The sequence below is a fragment of the Loa loa genome (assembly GCF_000183805.2).
Source record: "Loa loa unplaced genomic scaffold supercont3.58, whole genome shotgun sequence".
Taxonomy (NCBI): domain Eukaryota; kingdom Metazoa; phylum Nematoda; class Chromadorea; order Rhabditida; family Onchocercidae; genus Loa; species Loa loa.
The window spans coordinates 37843-48401 of NW_018108238.1; the positions used below are offsets into that span (position 1 = coordinate 37843).

At 34.0% G+C, this 10559-nt stretch overlaps 2 protein-coding genes across 2 annotated transcripts; both read right to left on the bottom strand.

Annotated features, from left to right (window-relative positions):
• Positions 1-259: 259 nt before the first annotated feature.
• Positions 260-1262, bottom strand: LOAG_09361 (hypothetical protein; the record flags this gene model as incomplete). Its single annotated transcript, XM_003144889.2, has 3 exons — positions 1016-1262; positions 678-851; positions 260-436 (listed from the first exon to the last, which is right to left on the bottom strand). The coding sequence occupies exons 1-3, from the start codon at positions 1151-1153 to the stop codon at positions 260-262; spliced, it is 489 nt and encodes a 162-aa protein (XP_003144937.2). The 5' UTR covers positions 1154-1262.
• A 1814-nt stretch (positions 1263-3076) lies between these two features.
• Positions 3077-9131, bottom strand: LOAG_09362 (RAL-1 protein). The gene is made up of 6 exons (XM_020447912.1): positions 8507-9131; positions 7386-7451; positions 4887-5008; positions 4565-4651; positions 4163-4346; positions 3077-3474 (listed from the first exon to the last, which is right to left on the bottom strand). Exons 1-6 carry the CDS (start codon positions 8789-8791, stop codon positions 3349-3351), a joined length of 870 nt encoding a protein of 289 aa, XP_020301902.1. The 5' UTR covers positions 8792-9131; the 3' UTR covers positions 3077-3348.
• Between the last annotated feature and the right edge of the window lie 1428 nt (positions 9132-10559).

Consider the following 10559-nt stretch of genomic DNA (forward strand, 5'->3'; position numbering starts at 1 on the left):
CTTGTTTTTATCTGCTGACGTCGAGCAATAATCTGTCGACCTTGTATAAAGTGAGATGTGGTTGCATTTAGAACACTAGAGTATTTGGAACTCGCCTGGAAAATGTAAGGAGAAAAAAAAATAAATTCATATAAAGATACAATCGAGTTAAACATTTTCGATCTAGTTAAGAATATACAAGACAAAACACTACTTATCTAGCTTTAAATTTATCAAGCAGTGGACTTCAATGTTATTTGCTGATCAAAATGTTACTTTTTCATACCTCCTTGACAACATGTATTTCCAACGGCCGAAGCGGACGTTCATCGTCCTGAACAAGTACCATGCCGTGTGACTGACGACAATTAAATTGCTGAGGCTGAGATTTGTAAAACAAAATCTTGGTGTAGTCATATCCGGGAGGTATCTCCCACTCGTGTTCGAAATAGAAATTCTGAAATCATGATAGAAAGAGAATGGAAAACCATGAGAAAGAACAAATAAACTAAGTTTATAAGTCCAATATTACTCTGTCATCACACACAAAATCAAGGCTTGGTATGATTAAACCATAATTCGAAATTATTTCCGACAGAAATCAAGTCTGCAAGAAGCTAGTCGTAATGTAGCAATTATTGCACAGATCCAAAGTGAAGAGTCCCAAACATAAGAAAACAAGTAGAAACTATACCTACCAATAAATCTTTTACTTGAACATGTCGGCCAGCGTCGAAAAACTCCTTATCACACGGGGAACTCCTTATAACATACTGCACTTGAAACGTCACATCTGAATCATCAATGCACTGAAGTCGTATTTCTACCTCTGTACCGTTGAGTGCTGAATGCGGAAAACCAACGTATTCGATCTACATGACAAATAAAATATTACATGCAGGAGCAAAAGAACGATTGTCATCTACTAGGTATTCTTATAAGCAGTAAAATCAAGAGCAAAATGTACGAAAACTTGAGTTACAAACTAATTTTAAGGCTAAAATCCAAAAGAATTTAAAATAAAAGCAAATCTCACCGTGTCAGCTTTCAGCTGAAGTTTTGTGGATAGAATAGCTGGTGCTAGGAAGTGTGCCAAACAATTACCGTTCAGAGTGACAACAAGTAAAAGCCACCAAAATTGGCAACTTCCGAATCGATCCTTAATTTCCAGCATCAAGTCAGTCTCATAGAACACTATTGAAACTAAGATGATAGCTTAATAAGAGGATGGTCACAATTTGAGTTCTCATTCTTTTCAGTTCAAAGTTGCTGATGATTCTGAAGAAAATTCCTGATGCAATAAGATAATAGCAGTGAGACACCGAACTGGCAGACCAATAGTAACAGCACAGTTCTTGCTTTTTCTATTACGTTACTGGTTACTTGTGACATACACTTTGAAAACTTCGAAGCACTATGCATAGCACTAGTAACCAGTAACTTTTTTAACAGATATTCTTATAAACTGTCCCATCGGCAAATAATTCGCAACAGAAGATAACGATGATGTATAGTTTTAAATAATTGCTTTACAAATTAATTATTGGGAAGAGATGCACCGTTTCTGAATCCACTCATTCTTTCAATACAAGATGACAAGTTGGCTATTTATGAATTGTTTCGAGTCAAAAGCTCGTTTGAAATGCAACGGAAACAGTAACACAACAAAAAGGACATAAAACGTAATTATTTAATGAAGTCCCAACTACATGGTAAAAGGATGAACGATAATAGCTCGGACTGGCTGATATGTCTGCGAGAAAGAGATATCTTGAATGAACAGAGAGACTAATTAGACCTTAGCACTGCAACTGCTTTATCCGCTACCAAACATATCTATACAATAGCCATCCTTAGTCCGCACAATGACCAAGAAACACAAATGTGTGAAATTTAACACGGCAATAATTTAACATGGTGAGTGAGAGACAATGAAACCTTCGATCTCATCCCCGCTGCCACTTAGATTTCAAATGGCAGAATATCTAACCCGATGATCCTCAATGATTTCATTATTCATTTTCTGAAGAATAGATATCTTCACCACACTCCGTTCTACCAACATCCTTAGTAAACTGGGATATAGACGACTAGTAAATATTTGTGAGATTTCAATGAACGCTGTCTCCTTCCTTGAGGCTTAATCACAAATGTATTAATGCCTACTTCATTAATAAATCTAGGTTAAAATCTAAGATAAGTCCGAAACCTAACTGTCCACTCACCAAAACGTGCGCACAGAACAGTCGGGTAGTCTTGCTGATATCCTAATTCAATCAAAATCCTAACCCAATATTTACATTTTTCGGTCCGTCGCTATCTGCGATTTTAGGCTGATCTCATATGACCTCAAATGAGTCATACTGCAATCAACGTATAATAGCACAACCGAGCTTATTATCCATACTAAATTCACTGATTGTCCCACATTAATAATGGGGAATTTGCAAACTTGAATGATGCAGAACTGGACTATTTATCCTACAACTTGAAGTGGTAACTTGAACATACAAATATCATAATAATAATAATAAAAAGAGTGAACTGCATCTTATTTGCATAGGTAACAATATGTGAACGCAATTTGAACAATAAAACTTACAAATTCTTCAAGTACACACAATTATGAGAGCACAACTGTCATGAAATAACTTAGAAAAGAAGAGAAAATGAATGAGCTTTTTAGATTTGATAAGAGGAAACATTACATACTTGGACGAAAGAAATGCAAATAAATATTTCTCCTAGTTATTTTATAAAGTTATCTTTACAAATAAGAAGCATAATTTTGACTGTAATCTAATCCATAATAGTAAATAAGAAACATTGGGTAAAAAAATTGAAGCAAAGGGAAATCATTTTGAAATATAGTTCTCACAGTGTATCTTTCTTATTTTCCCACCAAGACATAGCTTTTTGGCCGTTACCTCGGCTTTATCTCACTTCCTTCCCATATTTTTAGCCCCGCTTCTCTGAATAATATTTGTATTCGTAAAACTTACCTTCCGATCGAAAAAGGTACGGATATAAGTGTAATAATAAACGAGACTGTAAGTTAAGAATGTAGAGAGGTGGCGAATGTTTTTGCAATTGAACAGTTTGCTAAAAAGGAAACAGTGTAAAAACTATTGTAACTATTACCAAAAAAAAACGAATGGATAAGTTTGTTAAAATTATCGAGTTTTATAAATAGAATATAATGATAGAGTATGTCGCTAGTGATATGCAACGTCTTCAATAGAAAGTGAACGAAACTCCAATAAGCAAATTTTAAAAGAAAACCTCGAGACATCTCCATAAATTTTCCCATAAGTTTTATGAAAAGTCTCTCATCCCATAAGGGAATTTATTATTAGTATTTCAAAGATATTATAATATATCGCATCGCTTTTTCTTTCGAAATTTGTCGCGAGGTATCGCATCACCACCGGAAGCATTTCCTTTCAGCGTACCGCCTTTTCTCCGCTTTATTTCACGCATCAAATCATAAAATACCTGGAATTCAATTTTTTTAAAAACCAATACTTTTGCATGGAATATTTCAGAGAAACCTTTCCTAGTAATTATCAAGTTTGAATTCTATGAATAACTTTTAGTCTAAGTGAGCTACAAATTGCTAAAAAATCGTGAATGTCTGTGCCCTTAAATTTACAACGACTCAAAGTAAAACAAGTATTAAAATAAAAAATTATTATTCCGAATAAATGTTATGTTGGATACAACACACATACAAATAGAACAGTATCCCCATTACTGCTGTAAAAAATATCTTGGATAAACAATCTGGAAATCAAAAAAGGATGCGAAAAGAACTGATACTAAACACAATCAAATATAAATTGCAATCCTGAAATATTTCACCACTTGTCTTTGAAGAAATATTTTGATTTTAAAAACTAATAAATAATCAAAGCAAACTACGCTGCCAAATTTGTTTGAAATTATTCTAATTAAAGGCAAATTCGCAGTTACTTTTGCATGATACGATGTTGCTGGAATAGAGCGTAATTTTAAAATACTACACAAGGTCTCAACAACAGATCAAAACTCCCCATTAAAAAAATGAAGTATCCAAAAGCTTTTTTTGCTTCCTTTTACTACTTGATGATAGTAATGATTCTTTCCCGTTATTTCCGCTACCATTCCGTTAACCTTATTTTCGTGAAGTACAAGAAAACGGTACTTTATCAACATTTGTCCTGTTTTTGGCAGACGTTTCAATATACGGTACATTCCACTGCTCGGCTCTTTGTTGTGCGTGTAATTGCATTACTGAACGTTCATTCGTCAAATCCGACTTATTTCCAACCAATATTATTGGAATTGATGAATCCATAGCAGAATTTTTAACGCGCAATATTTGCTCCCTGTAAAGGAATATAATAACAACGAGTTATAAACCACGGTAATGACCATAATAGTGAATGACCAGAGGGTGATTACCACTGATTCACAGTCAGGTGTAGCTCAGAACAGTAGTAATACAATTGGAAAAGAAGTAAAATAGGACAATAAGAAAATATGAGTAACACAGTGAATAAAAAATGATTAAATAAATGAAGTAGTTGAGCAAGAGGTGGATAACCTGAATTCGTTTGTTGCTTCGAAAGATTCTGTATCGGTTATCGAAAATACGCAAATAAATCCTTCACCACTTCGGTAATAATTATCTCTACAATTATCACTTATTAGTGAGGTTAAGTGAAAGTTGGAACCTGACAAAAAGCTCAAAGTTTTTTCGAGAAGCAAAGATTGTGTCCAAAAAGTAAATTTTAATAAGTCGGTTAAAACTTGACTAATTCTTTCTTCTCAAAATCTAAAAACCACCTCCATCACTTGACAAAAATCCTCAAATTAAATTATCCTGACTGAAAATTTAGAAAAGAATGTGAAATTTGTCTATTTGCCTGATTGCCGAGTAATCTTCTTGACCAGCGGTATCTAGAATGTCGATTAAGCATTCCTCACCATCCAGTACAACTTTCTTTCGATATGAATCTGCTTTTGTTGGTTCGTATTCTTCTACGAACTAAAACAAAAGGATAACTTCTTTAACTGATGAAAATGAACTGTGTGAAAAGTACAATTTATGGAAATCATTTGTTTCAATCGGACGATTATAAGCGCAAGGTTAGTATCAATATTTTGAACAAACTAATTAATGGAGTTACTGAAGACCTGTGACTGCGAACTCTATACATAAAAGCCATAGCATTTAATGAACAACACCAGATATTTCACTTGATCGCCAGAAAACAAAAAGACAAACATAAAACTATTGTTATTTTTTTTCAAATGGATAGGAATCTTTGCTAATTAGGTAGAAACTGCAAACGCTGAAAACTCGACCAACGATGAATTTCGTATTTTTCTTAAAGCGAACTTTTTTTCCCCCAAGTAATTCTGTGGAACTACATCATTTAATTCTTGACAGTTATAAGAAAATGAGAATCAGAGAATACAAAACAATAGAGGAGAAAAACATGAAATAGAAAACTTAACCATCTTTTTGAAGTAAAATTTCATATATTCAGAGTATGTAATTGACATTTTATACAGTCGGTCTTTGTAAAACAGATTACGAACAGAAATAAATTAAACGATACGTAAATCAGGTTGGTCATTTCCCAATAAGCACTTTATTGCCCGTGAAATGCAAAATAAAAAGAAAATTTCCAGTACCTTTCAAAGTTTCCAACAACATTTTGCAATGTAAAATACACCTAAATAAAACGAATTAAAATCACTTTTCATTTGATGCTAGATGATAGTGCAGCTGAGACATTTTGTACAGTCGGTCTTTTGTACAATCAGATGAGACCGATAAATTATTGATAGGTTAATCTTTTATGCATTATAAGCAGGAAAATTTTAATGAGCAGGTAAAAACAGAATAGCATATTTTGTCCTTGGAGACATGGATCATTCTATTACTCTCGCCTATCATCTAAAAATGCTTATAAATTATCATACTATATTTTCAGCAGATATTGAAGAAAATTAATAAGAGGGAACCAGAAAAATTCAGCGATCCTTTGAAAAACCAATAATTTATACCTCTTTTTTTATTTTTTACAGTCATTAAAAATGGATAGGTTTCAGAAACTAGTGTTCCATATAACAGAAAAAAAAACAAAGACAAAAATAGAATATAAATGCTTCCGCCGGATCGACCGATCTTGAGACAGTTTCCTCAGCTTTTTTAATACTATTCTACTACCGGTTTCTTTTCTTCACAATCCAGCTGTATTGATGAATTCCTGATAAAGCTTCAACTTGAACTGAAGTCTAATTAAACAAGAAAAAAGACAGAATGAAGAGAAGCAAATTCTTTAAAAAAAAAAAAACAATCGATACCTACCGTATACGAACACCGGAGGTAGGATCAGAACCTAATGGAAAAATTTATTCCCTAATCTCAGTTTATAAAACCTTAAGCAAGCTAAAAATTACACTGGTTTCTCTTCCATCCTTGCTTGTGAATAAAAAAAAAATTGCTTTTGCTTATGAAGTACCTTTTCCCTTTCACTCTGCTCTATTCTATTAAACCGAAGTTCGCGAACTTTCAAACTGCTACATTCAAGAATTAAAAAATATGTCAAGAGTATCCTTTCTTTGGAGACTGATTATCTTAGCATCTCTGTAATCATCCTTTGTTCCATCTACCTCGTTCTCATTGATCGAACAGTTATTGCCCTAAAAAATTGAAGATCTGACGAAACTAAACTTGAAAAAACCCAAAAGAAGGATAAAGAAGACCGATGAATGCCATTTGAAATCTTTAAAAAATGAAAAAATTTCAAGAATTCAAAAAATAAAAGTAGTGTATTGTCGAATAGCACCCATCCATTACCTTGTTTCTTATTCTCTTTCTCCGATCCTTCCTTTAGCACTTTCCTAGCTTCTCTTTGCTTCGGCTTCCCTCCCCCTTATTTCCTCCATTTCCGACCGGTATTCAAGTAATAAGAATAAAGTTACAATGCAAGAGACATCTTATGTTATTCATTACACAAAAAATAAGAACAAAAAAACATAAATTTCGAAAACCGTTTCATCTGTTTGAGTCATAATTTTTTCCCTAACAAAAGTACGAAGTATTTTGCAGAAACTAAAATTTGAAATACAATTCAGAAGTACATTTCTTTACTGGGTCCGTAAAAACAATGACAATTTAGAATGGCGACAGTGATGAAGGTGAAAGGACAGATAGGTATAATAGTTGAAGAAAAAAAGTAGAAACGTTCAAACTCAAGCCACATTCCTGGCCGGTCCAAATAATTCAGCGATATTCACTCCCCAAATTCGGTAACACAGATCAGTTATGCTACATCAGTTATTGCTGGAACTGTTAGAATCGCAGATTTGAACGATAAAAGCTAAAGAAAAAGATCAATTGAAGGACTAACCTCATCATACATGAACTGTAAAGTCAACGCTGACTTGCCGACACCACCGGTACCAACCATTATCACCTGTAGTTAACTTGATTAACGGAAAATTAAGTATCTTGGAAAATTCCAATATTCCAAGCACAAATAGTCTTAAAGAAACTCATAAGAATTATCTGGTTTTCCCCACAAAAGTTCAAATTTAAACAACTTAAAAAATCAATTGCCTCTACCCACCAGAAAGAAGAAACGAGAAAAGCAAATGATAACAGATTTGTACCACTTAACCAAGTTTTTCTTCCATTCCTAACCTTCAATTATATCTTGAAGATAATTTTACCTAAAAATTTTAAAAAGTGAAATGCAGAGTGAGTACAGAGATGAGGTAATATTCTTCCCTTTTAATTAGAAAAAAAGGGAAAGGTGATGGAATCAAAATTTATTGGTTGTGACATTAACCACGTAGTACCATAATGGATAAAGTCCATCATCGAATTTTATTCATGTAAGAGTGATTCTGGTTTTCCTAAATCCGATGGATATTGTAATCTTACATCCATTTACTGTTCTTGTGAATCTTTCCAGAAGCAACAACAAAACTCTATGTTCCAGTCCTTTAGCCACCACAAATACACGCCAAATATATCTAACCAATTTCATCACCTCTCATCCGTAACCAGTTGTCCCATCCACTATTCTGGGCGCATTATACAGCAACGATTATCATTTGCAGGAAGAAACGATTGTACCCCACATCCCAATGAGCTGATATTTTCAAGACAAATAATCCAGCATAATGTGTAAGCCCAAAAGTAATAACTCGCCCTATCATGTTCACCTCCCTAACCAATCAACAATACTTTCGAATTCACAAACACTAGGTAGAAAAGATGAAATGATAAAATGATAATTTGAATTCGGAATAAAAACTGATTATAGTAAAATCGCAATAGAAATTGATTATAGTAACGCAGGAATGCTTCAGACGAAGAATTATTCAAATAGATATGATGAAGCTACCACAACAATTCTCCAGCTACAAGCTGAGGACTGAACCACCATTTATCTAATGATAGTGACCCCCACAGACTTAGATGATCTTATTTATACAGAGCGCAAAAAAAAGCATAGCAACAAACCTTATGAACCTGTGTTCCGATGCCAGCACCACTAGATATCTTCTTGGTATTATCACTCATTCGTGTTAAATAGCCTGGCCTCAATTCAACGATCACTTCACCAGTAGCAACACCACGCTTGATATCACAACTCTTCTCAGTTGCTTCCGATTTGCTAAAGGCTGATGTTAAACCGCACAAATCTAACAAACTCATCGCAAACCAAGTCAACCTGGACCAAAGATCTTTGCAACGTTCTTTGATCCAGCTCCAACAAAACTGAGCACGATTGCGTAAACTTTGCATTTTTCTGGATTACAATGAGAAGAAAAATGTAGAAAATACAACGAATTAATTCAGGAATCAGCCTAGAATGGCGTTCAGCGAAATAAAGGTGGCTAATAACCACGTGCAGCACTAATAACTGGTAATTTCAAATCTGAGATAATTTATCAGGAAAAGGTTGAGTCGGAAGATAAGTGGATTTCTTGATGTGATGATGTCAAAGACCAAGGTTGAAAGCTCACAGAAATTTCTCTCGAATATAACAAGTCATGATAACTAGATTTGCATGCTTTCTTCGCCGATTATGAATGTAATAAATCAATTCTCCTTGGTTCCTGATTCTCGGAAATAATGAAAAGAGTTAGAAATTAGTGGATGAGAAAAGTAACAATAGCAATAAATCGGCTAACAAATCATCGTCGGACAACACAAGCTAGATGATTCCAGCCTAGACCTCCGGCCACATTGAGAAACTGACGCGACCTCCTGCCATACTGAGAGAAGCAACCAAACATAGAGAAAGACACCGGCCAACATAAGTATCGCCAACAAGGAACCTCTCCTCTCCCTCAACATGCCGCACCCATCTCACTGGAAGGTGACATCAACGACGACAGTGCCATCCATTCTCTAATCTATCTCAGCGCATGTGTGTGCGGTGGGCGTGTATGTATGTATGTATGTATGTATGTATGTGTGTGTGCCTGTGTGTGTGTCTGTGTGCAAGTGTACGAATGAGTACATCATTATGTCAAAAGCTGTTTTAGGTGTGCATAGAACGGAAGTTAAACGGTGCAATGAAAGGAAAGAAAAAAAGGATTCAAAAGGTAGTAGTCTCATAGGGAAGTCAAAGTTAGAGATCTAGCCGAATATGGCAATGAGAAGTCATTTCCACAGTTCATTTCAGAAGGTCCTATTATTTCGGTTGCATTTCGTCCAGGATTTCAGGTTATTCCATTGCCGATCATTACTTATTAGTTAATGAACATCAAATCGATCAAACTCACTGATCACTTCCCATTTTCATTGTATCAGTAGAGAGAGATTATCAAATGCTTTCTGCTGATCATACTAATTCACAGCTACGTATATACCTCAGAAATTAAAATCTTCTGAGAAGACACTTTTGAATTCTTCCATCATAAGCCATATTTCACTTTTTAAAGGTCAAGCTATAAACCTGCTTGTTTAAACATGATAAGTGATTTGATCATTTAATGCATCGCATATGACCGTTTACTCATTTCTATATAATAAATCGATTTGCACACTTTTAATTCTTAAATCATTGAAGCATAGTCATTCAAGCACTGTCCTTGAACGAATGAATTGTCAGAGAAAGCACACAGTATAATTTCAAAATGATTGAATAACATTATCTAACAGCTGTTCTCCTTTTTTTCATCTAAAAGTATTACATTTAAGACAGCAATTTTTCAATAATAGTGAAAAAATAATAGTTAAAATAATAGTGTAAAATTCCATACGCACAGCTGTCTAAAATTAAAACAAAATATGGCAACCAACACTCAAATAAAAAAGTACTCCCCATATATTTCGGAACACAATCTGACACTTATAATTTACATATTTAAAATATGCTGCAAAAGAGTCCAGTAACTGTTTCTTTTGGAATGTTATGATTTAAATCATTGAAAATTCAATAAGGATGAAATCATATGATCTGAAAAATTTTTTAATTCCAAATTTGACAGTGTAGTACCTTTTTCGATCGAAATTTTTTCGATTTTTTTTTTCGACCTTTTCGACTTTTTCGATTTTTCGACCT

Bases quoted from the DNA above. Each gene is read 5' to 3' on its own strand.
- LOAG_09362 (XM_020447912.1), bottom strand. From the start codon at position 8,791: ATGCAAAGTTTACGCAATCGTGCTCAGTTTTGTTGGAGCTGGATCAAA. The intron at 4,652-4,886 runs GCAAATAGACAA...TGATAATTGTAG, and splicing joins GAAGATTACTCGGCAATCAG to AGATAATTATTACCGAAGTG. The intron at 4,347-4,564 runs GTTATCCACCTC...ATTCCTTTACAG, and splicing joins GAAGCAACAAACGAATTCAG to GGAGCAAATATTGCGCGTTA.